General features: G+C 41.7%; 1 protein-coding gene across 1 annotated transcript in view; it reads left to right on the forward strand.

Annotated features, from left to right (window-relative positions):
• LOC121570887 (protocadherin-15-like) overlaps positions 1–24,783 on the forward strand; it is a 481,652-nt gene that overhangs the window by 232,720 nt on the left and 224,149 nt on the right. The window contains exons 10-12 of the mRNA XM_041882214.2: positions 8,463–8,571; positions 8,724–8,836; positions 16,285–16,491. Coding sequence (XP_041738148.1) covers positions 8,463–8,571; positions 8,724–8,836; positions 16,285–16,491 — 429 coding nt within the window. The remainder of the gene's footprint in view (positions 1–8,462; positions 8,572–8,723; positions 8,837–16,284; positions 16,492–24,783) is intronic.

Genomic DNA, 24,783 nt, shown 5'->3' on the forward strand with positions numbered 1-24,783 from the left:
ATTGTCGCAAGCCCTATTACTAGCCTGTTCAACCTCTCTTTCGTAACGTCTGAGATCCCCAGAGATTGGAAAGCTGCCGCGGTCATCCCCCTCTTCAAAGGGGGTGACACTCTAGATCCAAACTGTTACAGACCTATATCCATCCTGCCCTGCCTTTCGAAAGTATTTGAAAGCCAAGTTAACAAACAGATCACAAACCATTTCGAATCCCACCGTACCTTCTCCGCTATGCAATCCGGTTTCCAAGCTGGTCATGGGTGCACTTCAGCCACGTCAAGGTCCTAAACGATATTATAACCGTGATCGATAATAGACAGTACTGTGCAGCAGTCTTCATCGACCTGGCCAAGGCTTTCGACTCTGTCAACCAGCGCATTCTTATTGGCAGACTAAATAGCCTTGGTTTCTCAAATGACTGCCTCGCCTGGTTCACCAACTACCTCTCAGATAGAGTTCAATGTGTCAAATCGGAGGGCCTGTTGTCTGGACCTATGGCAGTCTCTATGGGGGTGCCACAGGGTTCAATTCTTGGGCCGACTCTTTTCTCCGTGTATATCAATGATGTCGCTCTTGCTGCTGGTGACTCTCAGATCCACCTCTAGGCAGACGACACCATTTTGTATACATCTGGCCCTTCATTGGACACTGTGTTAACAAACCTCCAAACGAGCTTCAATGCCATACAACACTCTTTCAGTAGCCGCCAACTGCTCTTAAACACTAGTAAAACTAAATGCATGCTCTTCAATCGAACGCTGCTGGCACCCGCCCACCCGACTAGAATCACCACTCTCGACGGGTCTGACCTAGAGTATGTGGACAACTACAAATACCTAGGTGTCTGGTTAGACTGTAAACTCTCCTTCCAGACTCACATTAAGAATCTCCAATCCAAAGTTAAATCTAGAATCGGCTTCCTATTTCACAACAAAGCCTCCTTCACTCATGCTGCCAAACATGCCCTCGTAAAACTGACTATCCTACCGATCCTTGACTTCGGCGATGTCATTTACAAAATAGCCTCCAACACTCTACTCAGCAAATTGGATGTAGTCTATCACAGTGCCATCTGTTTTGTCTCCAAAGCCCCATACACTACCCACCACTGTGACCTGTACGCTCTTGTTGGCTGGTCCTCACTACATGTTCGTCGTCAAACCCACTGGCTCCAGGCCATCTATAAATCACTGCTAGGCAAATCCCCGCCTTATCTTAGCTCATTGGTCACCATAGCAGCACCCACCCGTAGTCTGCGCTCCAGCAGGTATATCTCACTGGTCATTCCCAAAGCCAACACCTCCTTTGGCCCCATTCCTTCCAGTTCTCTGCTGCCAATGACTGGAACGAATTGCAAACATCTCTGAAGCTGGAGACTCTTATCTCCCTCACTAACTTTAAGCATCAGTTGTCAGAGCACCTTACCGATCACTGCACCTGTACACAGCCCATCTGAAATTAGCCCACCCAACTACCTCATCCCTATATTGTTATTTATTTTGCTCTTTTGCACCCCAGTATCTCTATTTGCACATAATCTCTTGCACATCTAGCATTCCAGTGTTAATACTAATTGTAATTATTTTGCACTATAGCCTATTTATTGCCTTACCTCCATAACTTGCTACATTTGCACACACTGTATATATATTTTCTGTTGTATTTTTTGACTTTATGTTTTTTACCCCATATGTAACTCTGTGTTGTTGTTTTTATCGCACTGCTTTGCTTTATCTTGGCCAGGTCGCAGTTGTAAATGAGAACTTGTTCTCAACTGGCTTACCTGGTTAAATAAAGGTGAAATAAAATAAAAAAGAGTGTGCTCCTAATCTCAGCTCGTTACCTGTATAAAAGACACCTGGGAGCCAGAAATCTTTCTGATTGAGAGGGGGTCAAATACTTATTTCCCTCATTAAAATGCAAATTAATTCATAACATTTTTGACATGCGTTTTTCTGGATTTTTTTGTTGTTATTCTGTCTCTCACTGCTCAAATAAACCTACCATTAAAATTATAGGCTGATCATTTCTTTGTCAGTGGGCAAATGTAAAAATCAGCAGGGGATCAAATCCTTTTTTCCCTCACTGTATATATATGAATAAATACATTTTCCAAAAAAGGAGACCCGTTCCTAATGGACCCGAGAACAGTCAGACGTGTTCTGAAAAGGCCAGTGAAATAAACAGACCCAAACAGACCCAAACAGACCCGTGTTGGTTCGGGTCTGAGAAACCCGTTCAGATCCAAGAGTAGAAAGAAAGAGAGAAAGAAAGAAACCTCAGACTGGGCGCTGCCAGCGCCATCAATAAACAAGCTATATCGGCCAAATTATCCACAGTAACGTGTTGTTAAAAACTGCCTATAACAAATTGCAAAACAACTATGTGTTGTGTTTCGATGTGTAGCATATTCTAAACTTCATAGCCTATTGTTTTATTGGTTTTTACTTTCCTAAAACAATCATTTTCCACCTCACGGTTCAGCTGTCGGATGATTTGAGCACTAAATGCATCATGGCATTGCATGCATATAGGCCTATAGGCCTAGGTGTCCACTGTATGATATTAATATGACAAAATAAATAGAAAGGAAGAGAATCTTAGGCCTAGCCCTAGAGAGATAGAGATATGTCGTTGTCATGTTCCTAACACCGACATGCATTTATTTATATTTGTTTTATAAAGATAAGCATTATAGTGTTAGATTAAAGGAGTAACTCTGGTAGGTGAAAAACATTCTTCCTCACATTAAGTTCAACTGTCTGAGTCATATGGAGCGCTGTGCGTATTTTCTTCATAGGCCTGCAGTAGCTAAGCATAATTGTTTTAGGGAAAATAGAAATAGGTTATAATATTGTGCCATTAACTTAAGTTTAGCATCTCGCCTTCTTTGGTTTTTCCTTTTCATGAGTGTGAGTAGCCCTATAGTAGGCCTACTGGTAACTCTATTATATTGTGGCAAACACATTATTGTTGGAACTTAATTTGTCCAAAGAAAATGGCTCAACAGAATGAAACAAAATAAGTTTCGAACATGCTAGGCCTATATTGCAGGACTTACCAACAAAGGTGAGTGCCTACCGTACCGGCCTACCCAACAAATGACCGCATTTGGCTAATGTTATTTATTTTACAGCAGGCCTACCTTTAACCAATCTTAAACTAAATACGGACCACAAACTTAAATAGACAATTCAAACTTAATTTAGCCAACGAAAATGTCTCAACAAAATTAAACAAAACCCTTTTCGCATATTTAAAGAACTGTTTTGGATTCTTAAATTGGCTTAAAATAATAATAATGATATACAACTAATAATAATAATAATAATAATAATAATAATAATAATAATAATAATAATAATAATAATAATGATGATAAAACAAATGATAATAAATTCAAAAAATTAAGAAATAAAAGTTAACCTGAATAGCAAGTTGCACACAGTCCATTTGGCCGTGCCAACGTTGTTCTCATTTTTGTCCACTACAATATTAAACTTGTCTGTGAGAGTCACATCTTGTTCGTGAGAGTTTCATCTTTCAATGGTGGTGACTTGTTAGTTTGTAGCTCACACAGTTCGGGTTGTGTAATGATTTTCTTGTCCGGATCCTCTCATGTTTATAAAAAGGCTGCTTTCCCAAGCCCAATGTAATGGAATAGGCGCAAATGTTATATCGGCGGAAATATGGGATTAAGCTGCAGCCACTACAAGAAGTCTCAAGTATAAACACACAGGGAGCTATTCAATATTCAAAATGACGTCTCCGTGTGACGCACAGGTGCGTCAATCATCTCTAGAGGTTTTTATGAGGCATTAGTAGAAGACATAAATGAATATTACCAATTTAATGACATCTATTGCAGGATAAATCAATGTTAGAGTTTAATAACTAGTAATAATACGATTAAGCTATATCTTTGCAATAAAAACCAAAGTCTGTCAGATTTCCAGTCATTCCAATTAATTTAATACCCCTTGATCTTCAAGAATTGGACTTGGAAATATGGAAATATAGATTAGCCAAATTGTTTTACCTAAGCATAACCCCAAAACTAAGGACTTACAGTATTAGCCTACTCTGTTGTTGATAATTTTGTTGTCATGGTGAACTGATTGGACTCATTGCTTCGAGTTGAAAATAAATGCTGCTCTCATGGAATGGCATGCTTTGAGCACTACCGAAAAGTACTATTTGCATGTGAAATATTTATGCCATATGCTGCATTTGCTATAGGCTATAGGTCTATTGTTGTTGGTGACACTTTGATATTGCTATAATTTGCAGCTGTTTAAGTCTATCAAAAGTGTGCAACTTTGACAATGTGTCCGTTAGGCCTATGGATTTTTTGGGGGGGAATCTGCAGACTGAGCAATACAAATAAAATTAAACTTGTTTTTGACAGTACCTCAGAGGAGTTTAGAAGGGAGGAACCTCAAACTTTTGTTCCATAGGCTGGGATCCGCACTATGAAGCTGTTGCAAGAGCGCATTTTTCACTTGCTGTCCACTGGTCATAAAAACAACCATTATTATTAGTCAATTCAACCATTATTGGGTTAAAATACACATACCTTTGTGAACAGCCATCCACAACCACAATCCATAAGGCAAAAATAGCTAAATGAGAGAGCAGCAGTGTGATTCACATCAATGCACTAGGTAGATATCAATAATAATTGATATCCATATCAATGCTGATTTGAATGTCATGGGATATAAATACTTTCCCAAAGGCAGGGATTCTGCCAGAGCTGTGTCTGTCTATGCTAGTGAAGTAAGGCACAAACTGCTTAGCACACATCCACTTACTGTATCAGCCATATATGGGTAGGCTTGGGAAGTGCAACGCTAGCTAATTAGCGTTGATGGTGTCTATTAGCAATAAATGTGCGTGAATAAGAGATGTAGCCTACCCTACAGCACAACAAACAGATTAGCTGTGATGTATGGTACTGTTATGCATGTTGGTGAGTAACCTGAGGAGGAAGAACGCTAACAGAGCTGGTTTATTACATTATTAGCCTACTATGTTCACAGTAGTGTACAGTGTGTGAATGGCGAATTAAACTAAGAAAGCAATAATACTGATATTCAGTGCCTTCAGAAAGTATTCATACCCTCTTAACGTAGTCCACATTTTTGTTGTGTTACAGCCTGAATTCAAAATTGATTAAATATATATTTGTCTTACCAATCTACACACAATACCCCATAATGACAGTTATTTTTTAAATAGATTTATTTACACATTTATTGAAAATGAAATACGGAAATATCTCAATCTCATTTACATAAGGATTCACACCCTTGTTAGAATCACCTTTGGCAGTGATTACAGCTCTGAGTCTTTCTGGGTAAGTCTCTGAGCTTTGCACACCTGGTTTGTACAATATTTGCACATTATTCTTAAAAAAATTATTCAAGCTCTGTCAAATTTGATGTTGATCAATGCTAGCCATCCATTTTCAAGTCTTGCCATAGATTTTCAAGCTGATTCATGTCAAAACTGTAACTAGGCCGTTCAGGAATATTCCATTTTTTAAATTTACTTTTTACATTTTTCTGTCATTTAGCAGACGCTCTTATCCAGAGCGACTTACAGTTAGTGAGTCCATAAATTTTTCATACTGGCCCCCCATGGGAAACAAACCCACAACCCTGGCGTTGCAAACACCATGCTCTACCAACTGAGCTACACGGGGCCTTGGTAAGCAACTCCAGTGTATATTTGGCCTTGTGTTTTAGGTTATTGTCCTGCTGAAAGGGGAATTTGTCTTCCAGTGTCTGTTGGAAAACAGACTGAATCAGGTTTTCCTCTAGGATTTTGCATGTGCTTAGCTCTATTCTGTTTATTTTATCCTAAAAACTCCCTAGTCCTTGCCAATGACAAGCATACCCATAACATGATGCAGCCACCACCATGCTTGAAAATATGAAGAGTGGTACTCAGTGATGTGTTCTGTTGGATTTGCCCTAAACATACAGTGGAAAGTATTCAGACCACTTGACTTTTTCCACAAGTTACAGCCTTATTCTAAAATTGATTAAAATAATGTTTTTCCTCATCAATCTACACACAATAACCCAAACACACCAAGACCGTTGTGAAGAGGGCACGACAAAGCCTATTCCCCCTCAGGAGACTAAAAAGATTTGGCATGGGTCCTCAGATCCTCAAAAAGTTCTACAGCTGCACCATCGAGAGCATCCTGACTGGTTGCATCACTGCCTGGTATGGCAACTGCTCGGCCTTCGACCGCAAGGCACTACAGAGGGTAGTACGTACAGCCAAGTACATCACAGGGGCCAAGCTTCCTGCCATCCAGGACCTCTATACCAGACGTGTCAGAGGAAGGCCCAAAAAAGTATCAAAGACTCCAGCCACCCTAGTCATAGACTGTTCTCTCTGCTACCGCACGGCAAGCGGTACAGGAGCGCCAAGTCTAGGTCCAAAAGGCTTCTTAACAGCTTCTACCCCCAAGCCATACGTCTCCTGAACAGCTAATTATGGCTAACCGGACTATTTGCTCTTTAATTATTTGCTATTTTAATTTTTTTCTTAAACTGCATTGTTGGTTATGGGCTTGTAAGTAAGCATTTCACTGTAATGTCTACACATGTTGTATTCGGCGCATGTGGCAAATTAATTTTGATTTGATTTGATTTGATAATGACAACGTGAAAAACTTTTTTTTTTTTTTTTTATATATACAAAATAAAAAAACAGAAATACCTTATTTACATAAGTATTCAGACCCTTTGCTATGAGATGCGAAATTGCGTTCAGGTGCATCCTGTTTCCATTTATCATCCTTGATTGGAGTCCACCTGTGTTAAATGATTTGGAAAGGCACACACCTGTCTATATAAGGTCCCACAGTTGACAGTGCATGTCAGAGCAAAAACCAAGTCATGAGGTCGAACGAATTGTCCGTAGAGCTCCGAGACAGGATTGTGTTGAGGCACAGATCTGGGGAAGGGTACCAAAAAATGTCTGCAGCATTGAAGGTCCCCAAGAACACAGTGGCCTTCATCATTCTTAAATGGAAGAAGTTTGGAACCACCAAGATGCTTTCTAGAGCTTGCCGCCTGGCCAAACTGAGCAATCAGGGGAGAAGGGCCTTGGTCAGGGAGGTGACCAAAAAGCAGATGGTCACTCTGACAGAGCTCTAGAGTTCCTCTGCGGAGATGGGAGAACCTTCCAGAAGGACAACCATCTCTGCAGCACCACCAATCAGGCCTTTATGGTAGAGTGGCCAGATGGAAGCCACTCCTCAGTAAAAGGCAAATGACAACCCATTTGGAGTTTGCCAAAAGGCACCTAAAGGACTCTCAGACCATGAGAAACAAGATTCTTTGGTCTGATGAAACCAAGATTGAACTCTTTGGCCTGAATGCCGAGCGTGACGTCTGGAGGAAACCTGGAACCATCCCTACGCTGAAGCATGGTGGTGGCAGCATCATGCTGTGGGGATGTTTTTCAGCGGCAGGGACTGGGAGACTAGACAGGATCGAGGGAAAGATGAACGGAGCAATGTACATAGATATCCTTGATGAAAACCTTCTCCAGAGCGCTCAGGACCTCAGACTGGGGCGAAGGTTCACCTTCCAATAGGACAACGACCCTAAGCACACAGCCAAGGCAACGCAGGAGTGGCTTCGGGACAAGTCTCTGAATGTCCTTGAGTGGTCCAGCCAGAGACCGGACTTGACCCGGATCGAACAGCTCTGGAGAGATCTGAAAATAGCTGTGCAGTGACGCTCCCCATCCAACGTGACAGAGCTTGAGAGGATCTGGAGAGAAGAATGGGAGAAACTCCCCAAATACAGGTGTGACAAGGAATATTCAATATCTGCTTTTTTAAAATTTCTACCCATCTAATAATAGGTGCCCTTCTTTGCGAGGCATTGGAAAACCTCCCTGGTCTTTGTGTTTGAATCTATGTTTGAAATGCACTGCTCGACTGAGGGACCTTACAGATAATTGTATGTGTGGGGTATAGAGATGAGGTAGTCATAAAAATCATGTTAAACACTATTGTTGCACACAGAATGAGTCCATGCAACTTATTATGTGACTTGTTAAGTTGTTATTCCTGAACTAATTTAGGCTTGCCATAACATAGGGGCTGAATACTTATTGACTCCAGACATTTCAGCTTTTCATTTTGTTTTCATTTCTAAAAATATAATTCCAATTTTACATTATGAGGTTTTGTGTGTAGGCCAGTGTCACAAAATATAAATGTAATTCATTTTAAATTCAGGCTATAACACAACAAATGTGGAAAAAGTCCCGGGGTGTGAATACTTTCTGAAGGCACTCTACATTTAATATTGAACATTTAATAAATGTTCCCTTGGTCGCAAAAGGCTTAACATTGTAATGGGGGATACAAACAACTAACACAGTTAATTGGTTTCTGACTCCCCCCTCCTTCCTCCCTACCTCCTTTTCAGAGTGAACTGAACCCGCTGGAGGTGACCCCACCTATCCGAGCTGTGGACATGGACAGGAACATCCAACCCCCCTCTAAAAGGCCAGGGATCCATTACTACATACTGGTTGGTAGGTTCCTCACTGAGCTTCCACACATGCATGTTCACATGATCAGTCCCACTATCCCACTTTGATCCTTTATTGTCCATTTACTAATGTATTATCACTGGTCAACATTCATTCAGCAATGTTCATTCTTTGTGGGTGTTGTTTTACTTCAGGTCAGCCCTCAACGTACCCGGAGTACTTCTCCCTAAACAGGACGACCGCAGTGCTCCTCCTCCTGAAACCAGTCAGCAGAGACCTGTACACCAAATTTACCATCATCATCAAGGTAAGCAAACCCACCTTCAACCTGAAATCAAGGTGCATCATGGACCAAACTATCAACCAGAGAATTTGGTTTTGTGTTGAGGGCTGGTCTAGTAGTAGTGCTGCCACCCCCCAAACCACCATTTACCACCCCTGGAGGCAATTCTAATTAGAACCAGGGAATACCTGTTATGATGCACAGAGCATATTACCATACACCCACCCACCAGAACCTCTCTCCATTTAAAACGGTAGTCCCTGAGCACTGAGCAGGCTGCCACGTACACAGAGGAGAGGAAGGAGTGATCTCCACATGGAGGAGAGGAGAGAGTTATGATGTTTGAAGAGCGCTTTGTGTGTATATGGAGCAGGCGAGGGAGGAGGAGAAGGAGAGGTGGAGGAGGAGGTGGATGGAGGGAGATAGCAGCCTTCACAGGGAGAGTGAACTGGTGCTGGCGGTATCAGCAGGGAAGGAGAGAGAGAGTTAGAGGTTGATATCTGGAGTAGACTGCTTTGGGTTAGCTATCAGATACCGCTTATAAATCTGACTCGTTTCAGGAAACTAGGCGAATGTCATGTGTCACTACTTCACAGGAGCGCCATTTGAACGTAAACTTTTTTAAATCAAAATGTGTTTTTTGGCAGAAATGGCTTCTTGAACATGTGAACATTCATGTGCCTTAATAACAAACTTATATGCCATCTGTAAATATGAATACAATTAGGAGCCTAGTTGGTTTAGCCGTGAAAAAAGACAGCAACCTTCCTGCTAGCCATGATTGGCTGAGATAATGAGTGGGCTGGACATGCCGAGAGATGAGTTCGGATTGGTCTGTCATGTAGCACGCTTCTGTCTATAATATGAGCTGGTCAGTATGTGTAGGTAATCCTTTCTAACGCATCTTTTTAAAAATATATCCCGTAGTAGAACTGCATAAGTGTTGCTCTCCACTTTCTGGAGGACCGAGTTTTGAAATTAGTGGAAGAAAGAGTATGATAGCTAAGGTGATGGAGAGTATTCTGGCATTTGATTGCAAATATGCAGACAGAGTCAAAAAGAGAACACACAGAAGGCTGTTGTATAAAACACCTGTCTCTTGTATAAAACACCTGTCTCTTCAAACTAAGGGCAAACATGGCATCCGTGACAGAGAGGTAGAAGTGTCCATCCATGTATACGGGTAAGAGAGTCTAGCTAGCTACATTTTCAGATATTACGTTTCTAATTTTGTCAGAATGTCGTTTTCATTTAATGTTAAAGTGTACTGTTAGCTGCTTGCTAACATTATCTGGCTGGCTAGCTAGCTAACGTTACGTGTATGATCTGTGTAGTAACATTATTCAAGGATAGTAACATTACTTAAGGATTTGGATTCAGTACCTTTCAGTGATATACCACCTCTCCCTTTCTCTGCCAGCACGAGGGCATCATATTATTCCTCTAAGGGAAGCTTCAACAAAATAAACCCAGTGAAAATAAGTTAATGTGCCCAATTAGTTTCAGGTCAAAGCGTTAAATTATGTTGCTCCTCTCCGCCCTCCACTCCTCCCTCCCCCTTTCTCCTTCTCCTTTCCTTTCCTCTCATCCTTTCCTCCTCATCAGGTTAACTTTCAAGAATTGAGAGAATGGCTATTTCCCAATATGCATTCTACCGTGCTCCACACTCTCGTGCTCCGAGGGGATTCTTTGTGGATGTTCTCTTGAGTACGTTCTTGTGAGGACGAGAGTGTGGAGAACGCATAAAACATTACATCTAAGAAGCACTTGCAATCCCCCTACTGTATTACCTCACGCTGCACCTCCACATTCACTGAACCTTCTTCCAACCAGGACAATGGATAGAGACGAAACAAGATATACACAAAGGAATCATTTTACTTCATAACTATCAGCGAGCTATATGTGAATCGTAATAATCTAGCTAACCAGATAGTTTAACAGACTAAAGCTAATGTCATGCATGGTAGATATCAATTCATTGTGGGTAGCTATCTAATAATTTTCCGTGGCTACTGTATCTGGCTAGCTAACAGTAGTAGCTAGCCAGTTAGCCCTATTGACTTACTATGGGCTTGCAATCTACACACACTACAGTGGGTATTATAGACAGGTAAATATGCCAAGATTAACACAGCATGTATTTATTAATGTATCAAGATAAAATATTGTAGTCAGGCAACATTGATATGTGAATGGGCAACATTTCACTCCAAAGTCACAATTTATTTTCTCTCGCTTCAGCTCAAATAATGTCCCCTATTGATTTCAATACATTTTGCATAATATTTTAAGTAGTTGTGTCATATTTCTGTGTATACTTTCCGTTGAAGCTTGCATGCTTCAAAATATGTACTCAGTTTCTCATACTGTTATGTTACCTGGGGAGGCAGGTACCTTAGTGGTTAAGAGCATTGTGCCAGTAACCGAAAGGTCGCTGGTTCTAATCCCTGAGCCGACTAGTTGAAAAATCTGTCGATGTGCCCTTGAGCAAGGCACTTAACCCTAATTGCTCTGGATAAGAGCGTCTGCTAAATGATTAAAATGTAAAAATAATTATATGGACGCATACTCTGACTCTCCCGTGTTCCAATTTGGGTGCTCGGAGCACAGCAGTATGATTTTGAGAAACACCCAATATATTAGTGTGGGAACTATATGTTTATGAGAAATTATGGTGGTCTGACTGCACTCAATTGGTGGCTCCTCATCCATGCTAGGATATAGTTTCACATGTGGTCCTCTGTAGCTCAGCTGGTAGAGCACGGTGCTTGTAACGCCAATGTAGTGGGTTCGATCCCCAGGACCACCCATACACAAAAATGTATGCACGCATGACTGTAAGTCGCTTTGGATAAAAGTGTCTGCTAAATGGCATATTATTATTATTATTATTATTATTACATGTGTGTTAGGTTACAGTGTAACTGTCAGTGAAACACATGGTGCGTTGCTGTGAGAGGTTGAATGGTTAACTGGCTGAGGGGACATGCACATTGATGTGTGCAAATGTGGCCTGTTGCTGTAGTCATGTCTCCCACCAACTGTGTTGTAATAAATGCTAAAACAATGGACGTAACATGTATGCCCATGTGTTTGTGTCACGCAGATTGCTTACAGTATCATATTATACAATGTCCATTACACAAGACACCAACATGGTTTGGAAAAGGTTGAGTCAAAATGTGTGTACACAGTACAGTGATGATCTCTTATCTGCTGCGTTAAATGCAGAAGGTTATTTATGTCCCCCCAAAAATACTCACCCTGGTCTTTGTCAGAAATGTCTATAGAGTGTTGAAGTGCCTCTGGGGCATTGGTTCCCCCCTAACTACTCAGTGCACACAGTCTGATGATTGCCTCAAGCAAACACGAATGCTGACATTTTAAAACATTGTCTGATTGCTGCGAATGCTTGTCAAATTAGCCTGCTTAATAGCTACTGTAAGTTTAACAGCAAGGATCCACATGACAAAATAACATGATTTGAATGCACTTATTCGTTGCACTGGTTTCCATGATGAGCAGCATGAGAAGGCTAATTTGAGAGAACTACTAGGGTTGAAGGCCTCTGCTTCAGCCCAGCTCAAACACACCTGATTCTACCAATCAGCTTTTCATTGGGACCTTGATTAGCTTTAATCAGGTGTGATAGAGTAGGGCTGGAGCAAACAAATGCACACACAGGAAGAGGGTCGACCACCCTTGGTGTAAACAATAAAGAAATGTTTTTGTCTGCAGTATCATTCAAAACAGAAACTGAACTGGTAGCTAGCCATTTTAATTAGTGTCCATCCGTCCCAGATTCAAGCATTTGTGTTGTGTCTCACCAATTACTGGACTCCAATCCAAAGTGCACGCATGATTACATTTCCAATGCTGCCTTTATGTAATTGTAATGAGTCTCTTGGAGACGATGCCCCTGTTATTACAATTATGACATTGAGTTATTTTAAATGGTTTAGTATATGGTGTTAGGTTCTGAACAAAGAGTAATAACGCAGGCCAAGTTTATTCATCCCATTGGGTCATACAGCTGCAAAGACAAGGTATGATTATACAAGCACATATATTTATGACCTCCTACTAGGCGGAGTCAACTCATTACATTTCTTCATAAAGGGTTCATAATTGTGGTATAACTGTGTGACATAATCACCAATGTCAAATGTGACATTACACACTATGTCGAATATGATATAAACATATGCTTTATGAAGGATGGCATACGCTCTAAAGTGATGTCACATTACACCTAATCTCGTTCCCAGACACTTCCGCCCAAATGCACGGAAGGTCTGGTTGACCAACGCATAAAACTTGGCCTTCATTAGCTAGGGTTAGGTTTAAAATTTAATTTTAAGAAGATAAATTGTGGAAATGGGCAGGGTTTAGCCATAATTATGAATTTTTGACTGTGTTAAGTAGTGACGATGACAAATACTTTACTCAGAAAGGTCACTCCTATAGAATTGTATGGTCACTCCCACTAAGGCCAACTTTTAATGGTTGATATCCCAGGCTTATATCTGTTATGTGTTAAGTATCCTGGGGACGACATTACACCAAGAAACACTTACCTTGATGAAAGCCCTCAACGTAAAGAAATTGAAAGTGTCTTTCTTCTGGAACCAAGTTACATGTTCTTCAATACACAAAATTGCATGCAACATAAACAAGACATACCATGCAGTGCTGGGCCCAGTCAGGTCTTTGAAACATTCACCCACTCCCCCGCTGAAAGATCAGCCACAAAGTGTTGGCACCATTGTAACAGGTTGTAATCAAGCCTTGGTCTCCAGTATGGGAAAATAAGAAGAATACCTGGTGCGGTAGTCTCAGGTTGGACTACTCCAAATCATCTTGGTTCTGACACACACACACACAAATGCTTTGCAGGTCCCATTAACCTTTTAAATATATCTTACACCCTACAGTAACCTGTGGATCATGAGCTTCACCTGGAATGCTTTTCCAACAGTCTTGAAGGAGTTCCCACATATGCTGAGCACTTGTTGGCTGCTTTTCCTTCACTCTGCAGTCCGACTCATCCCAAGCCATCTCAATTTGGTTGAGGTCGGGGGATTGTGGAGGCCAGGTAATCTGATGCAGCACTCCATCACTCTCCTTCTTGGTAAAATAGCCCTTACACAGCCTGGAGGTGTGTTGGGTCATTGTCCTGTTGAAAAACAAATGATAGTCCCACTAAGCCCAAACCAGATGGGATGGAGTATCGCTGCAGAATGCTGTGGTAGCCATGCTGGTTAAGTGTACCTTGAATTCTAAATAATTCACAGACAGTGTCACCAGCAAAGCACCCTCACACCATAACACCTCCTCCTCCATGCTTTACGGTGGGAAATACACATGAGGAGATCATCCGTTCACCAACACCGCGATTCACAAAGACTCGGCGGTTGGATACAAAAATCTCAAATTTTGACTCCAGACCAAAGGACACATTTCCACCGGTCTAATGTCCATTGCTCGTGTTTCTTGGCCCAAGCAAGTCTCTTCTTCTAATTGGTGTCCTTTAGTAGTGGTTTATTTTCAGCAATTCGACCGTTGAAGGCCTGATTCACACAGTCTCCTCTGAACAGTTGATGTTGAGATGTGTCTGTTACTTGAACTCTGTGAAGCATTTATTTGGGCTGCAATTTCTGAGGCGGGCAACTCAAATTAACTTATCTTGTGCAGCAGAGGTAATTCTGGGTCTTCCATTCCTCTGGCGATCCTCATGAGAGCCAGTTTCATCATAGCGCTTGATGGTTTTTGCGGCTGCATTTGAAGAAACTTTCAAAGTTGTTGAAATGTTCTGTATTGACTGACCTTCATGTCTTAAAGTAATTATGGACTGTCATTTCTCTTTGCTTATTTGAGCTGTTTTTGCCATAATATGGACGTGGTCTTTTACCAAATAGGGCTTTTATTCAAAGTGATTTACATCATGCGTGAATAAATTTTTACGTATGGGTAGTCCTGGGAATCGAACCCAATATCCTGGCTTTGCAATGCTCTACCAAGATGCATGACAGGGTTATAAATGCTTTGTGAAGCCTCAATTTAATATGATTCATAAGCAGTGCTTATCCCACCCTTTTTTAAAGCACAGGTTTATGTCATATTTGACATAGTGGGTCATGTCATATTTGAAATTGGTGGTTATGTCACGCAGTTATGCCACATTTATGAACCGTTTGTAAAGCATGACATATGGTTATAGATGATTTGTAACACATGTATGTAGTGTTTATGAAGGCTTTATGAAGCCTTTATAAGCTGCACATCATTTAAAAAACATGTTTGAACAGACAGAAACTCTCTAACCCTCGTCTCTCTGTGACTTTCCACACACATATTTTGTGTTCCCCTTAATAAATATGTTCTTATATAGTGTCAGTAATACAGTAAGTATATTTCAAGTTAAAATCCAACAGTGGCAATCATGTTTCTCTTTGTTTACTGATCTGCAGCAGGTGTTACAGAAAATAGTCAGTCTGTCATATAAGAGTAGTGTGTTGCCAATGAGCTATGATCCCTTATGATTGTATGTGCCATTTACAGTGCCTTCAGAAAGTATTCAATTTATTAAACATAAAAAACTGAAATATCTCACTTATTGTACGTAATTATTCACACCCTTGAGTCAATACTTGGTACGAGCACCTTTGGAGGTGATTACAGCTTTGAGTCGTCTTGGGTATGACTGTAAGAGCTTTGTACAACTGGATTTGGGGATTTTCTCCCATTTGTCCTTGCATATTTTCACAAGCTCTGTTAAGTTAGATGGGGAGCGGCAGTGAACAGCAAATATAAAGTCTTTCCACAGATTTTCAATGGGATTCAAGTCTGTCCTTCTGTCTGGCCACTCTCCCATAAAGCCCAAATTGGTGAAGTGCTGTAGCGACTGTTGTCCTTCTGGCAGGTGCTCCCATCTCAGCCAAGGAACTCTGTAGTTCTGTCAGAGTGGTCAATGGGTTCTTGGTCACCTCCCTGACCAACGTCCTTCTTGCCCAGTTGCTCAGTTTGGTCAGACGGCCAGCTCTAAACAGAGGCTGGGTAGTTCCATATTTGTTCTATTTCCCAATGATGGAGACCACTGTGCTCTTGGAAACTTTTCAACACTCTAGAAATTGTTTTATACCCTTCCCCAGATATATGCCTAATCACAATTCTATCTCGGAGATCTACGGACATTATGATATAGTGTCTGCTTTGACATGCACTGTCAACAGTGGAACCTTATATAGACAGGTTTGTTTGTTTCTAAATCATGTCCAAAAAATAAATAAATAAAATAAAGAGAAAAATAAATACATGTAATCAGGTTTGATATCAGGCTGTACCACAACAAAATGTGGAATAAGTCAAGGGGTATGAATACTTCTGAAGGCGCTGTATGTTGTAAGTTGCATATCAGTACATGTTACAGAGAGGTTCATAATAAATATAGACTTGTCTCGTACCTTTAGGCTGAGCAGGACAACGGCCACCCACTCCCAGCATACGCTGAGCTGATCATTGATATCCTGGATGAGAACAACCAGGCTCCATACTTCCAGTTCCAGTCCTACCAGGGCTACATCAGCGAGTCCTCCCCAGTGGGCACCACCATCTCTGCCAGCTCCAACCTCACTGCCCCCCTGGGCATCATCGTCCTGGACAATGACATTGAGGAGGTATGGGGATGTGCGCTTGCACGCACACAGACACAGAAGTGAACACACACACACACACACATACATGCAGTCTTGTACAACTAACCTTGTGGGGACACACAATTCAGTCCCATTCAAAGTCCTATTTTCCCTAACCCCTAACCCTAACCCTAAACCTAACCCTAACCCGTAACCTAACCTTAACCTGAAAACCTAACCTTAACCCTAAAACTAACCCTAGCTGCTAGCTCTAAAACGAACCCTAGCTCCTAACCCTAAACCTAATTCTAACCCTAGCACTAATTCTAACCTTAACCCCGCTAGAAATAGCATTTGAACTTGTTGAGACTAACAAAATATCCCTAGGTGGTCAAATGTTTGTTTGTTTACTGTTGTTGTGGGGACTTCTGGTCCCCACAAGTATAGTTAAACATGTCCACACACACACACACAAAAACACACACGCACACTCTCACGAGCACAAACATGTAGCTTATGATCCTACAAATACACTATGAATTCACACACAAGTACATATACACACAGCGCACACACGTACAGAGTGGTGTATGCCCACCTTTTTTTCAGCTGGCATTGGGTATACTCACTTCTTAATCCCTACAGATGAGTATCAAAGTAGTGTAGTGGAGGTAAAGTGCCTTCACTGTACCTATACCACGACTTATTCCACATTTTGTTGTGTTACAGCCTGAATTCAAAATGGATTAAATATATTTTTTCTCACCAATCCACACACAATACCTCATAATGACAAAGTGAAAACATGTTTTGGAAAATATTTGCCAAATAATGTACAATTAAATACAGAAATGTCTCATTTACATAAGTATTCACACCCCTGAGTCAATACGTTGTAAAATCACATTTGGCAGTGATTACAGCTATGAGTCTTTCTGGGTAAGTCTCTGAGAGCTTTCCACACCTGGATTGTGCAACATTTGCCCATTGTCAAAATTCTCTGTCAAATTGATAGTTGATCATTGCTAGACAACCATTTTTCAGGTCTTGGTATAGATTTCAAGTAGATTTTAGTCATAACTGTATCTCGGCCACTCAGGAACATTCTTGGTAAGCAACTCCAGTGTAGATTTGGCCTTGTGTTTTAGGTTATTGTCCTGCTGAATGGTGAATTAATCTCCCAGTGTCTGCTGGAAAGCAGACTGAACCATGTTTTCCTCTAGGGTTTTGCCTATACTTAGCTCCATTCCGTTTCTTTTTTATTCTGACAAACTCCCCAGATTACAAGTATATCCATAACATGATTGTCACGATCGTTTACGGACGAGAAGGATCAAGGCACAGCGTGATATGCATTCATGTTTATTAACGACTAAACACACGACAAAACAACAAACGAAACGTGAAGTCCAAGGTAGCATACAAACAACATACCTTACACGGAACAAGATCCCACAACTAACTGGTGCCAACAGGCTGCCTAAGTATGGTCCCCAATCAGAGACAACGAGCAACAGCTGCCTCTGATTGGGAACCACACAGGCCAACATAGATCTACCCATTCTAGATCTTAAACACAGAACATCGACATAGAAAACACAAACCCAGAAAATACACACCCTGACTCAACAAATACAAGTCCTCAGAGTCAGGGCGTGACAATGATGAAGGTACCACTATGGTTGAAAATATGGAAAGTGGTATTCAGTAATGTGTTGGATTGGATTTTCCCCTAACATAACACTTCGTATTCAGGACAAAAAGTTTTGCTTTGCCAAATGTTTTGCAGTATTACTTTAGTGCCTTGTTGCAAACAGGATGCATGTTTTGGAAATCTGTACGGGCTTCCTTCTTTTCACTCTGTCAATTAGGTTATTATTGTAACTACAATATTGTTGATCCATCCTCAGATTTCTCCTATCACAGCCATTAAACTCTTTAACTGTTTTAAAGTCACCATTGGCCTCATGGTGAAATCCCTCAGCGATTTCGTTCCTCTCCGGCAACGGAGTTAGGAAGGACACTTGTATCTTTGTAGTGACTGGGTGTATTGGTACACAATCCAAAGTGTAATTAATAACTTCCCCACGCTCAAAGGGATATTCAATGTCTGTTTTTTGTATTTATATCCAAAGAAGGTGCCCTTCTTTGCAAGGCATTGGAAAACCTCCAATGTCTTTGTGGTTGAATCTGTTTTTGAAATTCACTGCTCCACTGAGAGACCTTACAGATTACTCCACACACAGACACGCATACAAAGCTCTCCCTCGCCCTCCATTTGGCAAATCTGACCGTAATTCTATCCTCCTGATTCCTGCTTACAAGCAAAAACTAAAGCAGGAAGAACCAGTGACTCTGTCAATAAAAAAGTGGTCAGATGAAGCAGATGCTAAGCTACAGGACTGTTTTGCTAGCACAGACTGTAATATGTTCCGGGATTCTTCCGATGGCATTGAGCAGTAAACTACATCAGTCACTGGCTTCATCAATAAGTGCATCAATGATGTTGTCCCCAAAGTGAATGTACATACATACCCCAACCAGAAGCCATGGATTGCAGGCAACATCCACACTGAGCTAAAGGGTAGAGCTGCCACTTTCAAGGAGCTGGGCTCTAACCCGGAAGCATAGCAGAAATCCTGCTATGCCTTCTGCCGAACCATCAAACAGGCAAAGCGTCAATACAGGACTAAGATCGAATCATACTACACCGGCTCCGACACTTGTCGGATGTGGCAGGGCTTGCAGACTATTACAGACTACAAAGGAAAGCACAGCTGCGAGCTGGCCAGTGACACGAGCCTACCAGACGAGCTAAATTACTTCTAAGCTCGCATCGAGGCAAGTAACACTGAAACATGCATGAGAGCATCAGCTGTTCCGGACGACTGTGTGATCACGCTCTCCATAGCCGATGTGAGTAAGACCTTTACACAGGTCAACATTCACAAGGCCGCAGGGCCAGACGGATTACCAGGACGTGTACTCTGAGCATGCGCTGACCAACTGGCAAGTGTCTGCACTGACATTTTCAACCTCTACCTGTCTGAGTCTATAATACCAACATGTTTCAAGCAGAACACCATAGTCCCTGTGCCCAAGAACACTAAGGTAACCTGCCTAAATGACTACCGACCTGTAGCACTCACGTCTGTAGCCATGAAGTGCTTTTCATGGCTCACATCAACACCATTATCCCAGAAACCCTAGACCCACTCCAATTTACATACCACCCCAACAGATCCACCGATGATGCAACCTCTATTGCGCTCCACATTGCCCTTTCAAACCTGGACAAAAGGAACACTGATGTGAGAATGCTATTAATTGACTACAGCTCAGCGTTCAACACCATATTGCCCTCAAAGCTCATCACTAAGCTAAAGACCCTGGGACTAAACCCCTTCGTCTGCAACTGGATCCTGGACTTCCTGACAGGCCGCCCCCAGGTGGTAAGGGTAGGTAACAACACATCCGCCACGCTGATCCTCAATGCGGGCGCCCTTTAGGGGTGCGTGCTCAGTCCCCTCCTGTACTCCCTATTCACTCATGACTGCTTGGCCAGGCACGACTCCAACACCATCATTAAATTTGCCGATGACACAACAGTGGTAGGCCTGATCACTGACAACGACGAGACAACCTATAGGGAGGAGGTCAGAGACCTGGCCGTGTGGTGCCAGGACAACAACCTCTCCCTCAACGTGATCAAGGCAACGGAGATGATTGTGGACTACAGGAAAAATAAGAGGACTGAGTACGCCCCCATTCTCATCGACGGGGCTGTAGTGGAGCAGGTTGAGAGCTTCAAGTTCCTTGGTGTCCACATCACCAACAAACTAACATGGTCCAAGCACACCAAGACAGTCGTGAAGAGGGCACGACAAAACTTATTCCCCCTAAGGAGACTCGGTACCGGTACCCACCGGTAGCCTCGCTATTGTTATTTTTACTGCTGCTCTGTAGTTATTTGTTACTTTTATTTCGTATTATCTAATATTATATTTTGGGGTGTGATTTTTTTTGGTATTCTTTCTTAAAACTGCATCGTTGGTTAAGGGCTTGTAAGTAAGCATTTCACTGTAAGGTCTACACCTGTTGTTTTCGGGGCATGTGACAAATAACATTTTATTTCATTTAATTTGATGTGTGGGGTACATCCTGCAGCACACCACCCTGCATCCCACTGTTGGCTTGCCTTTGAAGCTAAGCAGTGTTGGTCCTGGTTGGTCCCTGGATGGGAGAACATATGCTGCTGGAAGTGGTGTTGGAGGTCCAGTAGGAGGCACTCTTTCCTCTGACAAAAAAAAAAAAAAAACATCCCAATGCCCCAGGGTAGTCATTGGGGACATTTCCCTGTGTAAAGGTGCAGTTTCTTCGATTGGACGTTAAACGTGTGCCCTGAATCTCTGTGGTCATTAATGATCCTATGGCACTTATCATAAGAGTAGGGGTGTTGGCTAAATTCCCAATCTGGCCCTCATACCATCATGGCAGCTAATCATCCCCAGCTTCCAATTGGCTCATTCATCCCCCCTCCTCTCCCCTGTAACTTTTCCCCAGGTCGTTGCTGTAAATGAGAATGTTTTCTTAGTCAACATACAGTGCCTTGCAAAAGTATTAATCCCCCTTGGCATTTTTCCTATTTTGTTGCATTACAACCTGCAATTTAAATAGATTTTAATTTGGATTTCATGTAATGGACATACACAAAAAGTGAAATGAAAAAAATAACGGAAAAGTGGTGCGTGCATATGTATTCACCCCCTTTGCTATGAAGCCCCTAAATAAGATCTGGTGCAACCAATTACCTTCAGAAATCACATAATTAGTTAAATAAAGTCCACATGTGTGCAATCTAAGTGTCACATGATCTCAGTATACAGTGGGGAGAACAAGTATTTGATACACTGCCGATTTTGCAGGTTTTCCTACTTACAAAGCATGTAGAGGTCTGTAATAGGTACACTTCAACTGTGAGAGACGGAATCTAAAACAAAAATCCAGAAAATCACATTGTATGATTTTTAAGTAATTAATTTGCATTTTATTGCATGACATAAGTATTTGATCACCTACCAACCAGTAAGAATTCCGGCTCTCACAGACCTGTTGGTTTTTCTTTAAGAAGCCCTCCTGTTCTCCACTCATTACCTGTATTAACTGCACCTGTTTGAACTCGTTACCTGTATAAAAGACACCTGTCCACACACTCAATCAAACAGACTCCAACCTCTCCACAATGGCCAAGACCATAGAGCTGTGTAAGGACATCAGCGATAAAAATGTAGACCTGCACAAGGCTGGGATGGGCTACAGGACAATAGGCAAGCAGCTTGGTGAGAAGGCAACAACTGTTGGCGCAATTATTAGAAAATGGAAGAAGTTCAAGATGACGGTCAATCACCCTCGGTCTGGGGCTCCATGCAAGATCTCACCTCGTGGGGCATCAATGATCATAAGGAAGGTGAGGGATCAGCCTAGAACTACACGGCAGGACCTGATCAATGACCTGAAGAGAGCTGGGACCACAGTCTCAAAGAAAACCATTAGTAACACACTACGCAGTCATGGATTAAAATCCTGCAGCGCACCCAAGGTCCCCCTGCTCAAGCCAGCGCATGTCCCGTCTGAAGTTTGCCAATGACCATCTGGATGATCCAGAGGAGGAATGGGAGAAGGTAATGTGGTCTGATGAGACAATAATAGAGCTTTTTGGTCTAAACTCCACTCGCCGTGTTTGGAGGAAGAAGAAGGATGAGTACAACCTCAAGAACACCATCCCAACCGTGAAGTGACGTGAAGCATGGAGGTGGAAACATAATTCTTTGGGGATGCTTTTCTGCAAAGGGGACAGGACGACTGCACCGTATTGAGGGGAGGAGGGATGGGGCCATGTATCGCAAGATCTTGGCCAACAACCTCCTTCCCTCAGTAAGAGCATTGAAGATGGGTCGTGGCTGGGTCTTCCAGCATGACAACGACCCGCAAACACACAGCCAGGGCAACTAAGGAGTGGCTCCGTAAGAAGCATCTCAAGGTCCTGGAGTGATCTAGCCAGTCTCCAGACCTGAACCCAATAGAAAATCTTTGGAGGGAGCTGAAAGTCCGTATTGCCCAGCGACAGCCCCGAAACCTGAAGGATCTGGAGAAGGTCTGTATGGAGGAGTGGGCCAAAATCCCTGCTGCAGTGTGTGCAAACCTGGTCAAGACCTACAGGAAACGTATGATCTCTGTAATTGCAAACAAAGGTTTCTGTACCAAATATTAACTTCTGCTTTTCTGATGTATCAAATACTTATGTCATGCAATAAAATGCAAATTAATTACTTAAAAATCATACAATGTGATTTTCTGGATTTTTGTTTTAGATTCCGTCTCTCACAGTTGAAGTGTACCTATGATAAAAAATTACAGATCTCTACATGCTTTGTAAGTAGGAAAACCTGCAAAATCGGCAGTGTATCAAATACTTGTTCTCCCCACTGTATATACACCTGTTCTGAAAGGCCCCAGAGTCTGAAACACCACTAAGCAAGCAGCCCCATGAAGACCAAGGAGCGCTCCAAACAGGTCAGGGACAAATTTGTGGATCAGGGTTGGGTTCTAAAAATATATCTGAAACTTGGAGATTGGAGTATCTGTCCATAGGACCACTGTAAGCCATACACTCCACAGAGCTGGGCTTTATGGATGAGTGGCCAGAAAAATAGCCATTGCTTAAAGAAAAAAATAAGCAAACACGTTTGGTGTTCGCCAAAAGGCATGTGGGAGACTCCCCAAACATATGGAAGAAGGTACTCTGGTCAGATGAGACTAAAATTGAGCTTTTTGCCATCAAGGGAAACGCTATGTCTGGCGCAAACTCAACACCTCTCATCACCCCCGAGAACACAATCCCCACGGTGAAGCACGGTGGAGGCAGCATCATGCTGTGGGGATGTTTTTCATCTGCAGGGACTGGGAAACTGGTCAGAATTGAAGGAATGATGGATGGCGCTAAATACAGGGAAATTCTTGAGGGAAACCTGTTTCAGTCTTCAAGAGATTTGAGACTGGGACAGAGGTTCACCTTCCAGCAGGACAATGACACTAAGCATACTGCTAAAACAACACTTGAGTGGCTTAAGGGGAAACATTTAAATGTCTTGGAATGGCCTAGTCAAAGCCCACACCTCAATCCAATTGAGAATATGTGGTATGACTTAAAGATTGCTGTACACCAGTGGAACAAATCCAACTTGAAGGAGCTGGAGCAAAAATCCCAGTGGCTAGATTTGCCAAGCTTATAGAGACATACCCCAAGAGACTTGCAGCTGTAATTGCTGCAAAAGGTGGCTCTACAAATTATTTACTTTGGGGAGGTGAATAGTTATCCACGCTCAAGTTTTCTGTTTTTTTGTCTTATTTCTTGTTTGTTTCACAATAAAAAATATTTTGCATCTTCAAAGTGGTAGGCATGTTGTGTAAATGAGATGATACAAACCCCAAAAAAATCCATTTTAATTCCAGGTTGTAAAGCAACAAAATAGGAAAAATGCCAAGGGGGGTGAATACTTTCGCAAGCCACTGTACCTGGTAAAATAAGGGTAAAATGAAATAAATAAACAGAAACGAGGTCGTCATTCAAAAATAATGATAAAAACTGTTATTGCACACAGAGTGAGTCCGTGCTCCTTATTATGTGACATGATAAGCATATTTTCTCTAGTGAAATTATTTAGGCTTGCCATAACAAAGGTGTTGAATTCTTAGACTTAAGACATTTCAGCTTTTTATTTTTTTAAACATTCTGAAAAACATAATTTCACTTTGACATTATGGGGTGTTGTGTGTATGCCAATCACACACAATCTAAATGTAATCCATTTTAAATTCAGGCTGTAGCACAACAAAATGTGGAAAAAGTCAAAGGGTGTGAATACTTTCTGAAGGTACTGTGTACGTCATATCAATTAATTCGGCTGATAGAACAGATCAGAATGTTTAGCTTAAAATGTAGATAAACTATTATTTCTTCACATTCTAAGCGCAGCAATGTGCACGTGGCAGTAAGCAATTTGCGGGAACACAAAAATGCGCACCGCACATGCGACCGGTTTCATGGACAGAGATTTAAATATCCGTTGGAAATTTACAAAGACAGAGATCTAAAGATGCAACAACTATCATGGGTTGCTAATATGACTAGGATAATGCCTTTGGCTGCTAGACAATGAAATAAAGTTTATTTTAAAACCAATAGAACAGTCAGTAGAGCGCATATGAGGAAGTGTTTATAAAATATTTCCCTCAACATTTCTATGGAAAGATTTAGGCTTGGCATGCTTCATA

The sequence above is a fragment of the Coregonus clupeaformis genome, chromosome 1 (assembly GCF_020615455.1).
Source record: "Coregonus clupeaformis isolate EN_2021a chromosome 1, ASM2061545v1, whole genome shotgun sequence".
Lineage (NCBI taxonomy): Eukaryota > Metazoa > Chordata > Actinopteri > Salmoniformes > Salmonidae > Coregonus > Coregonus clupeaformis.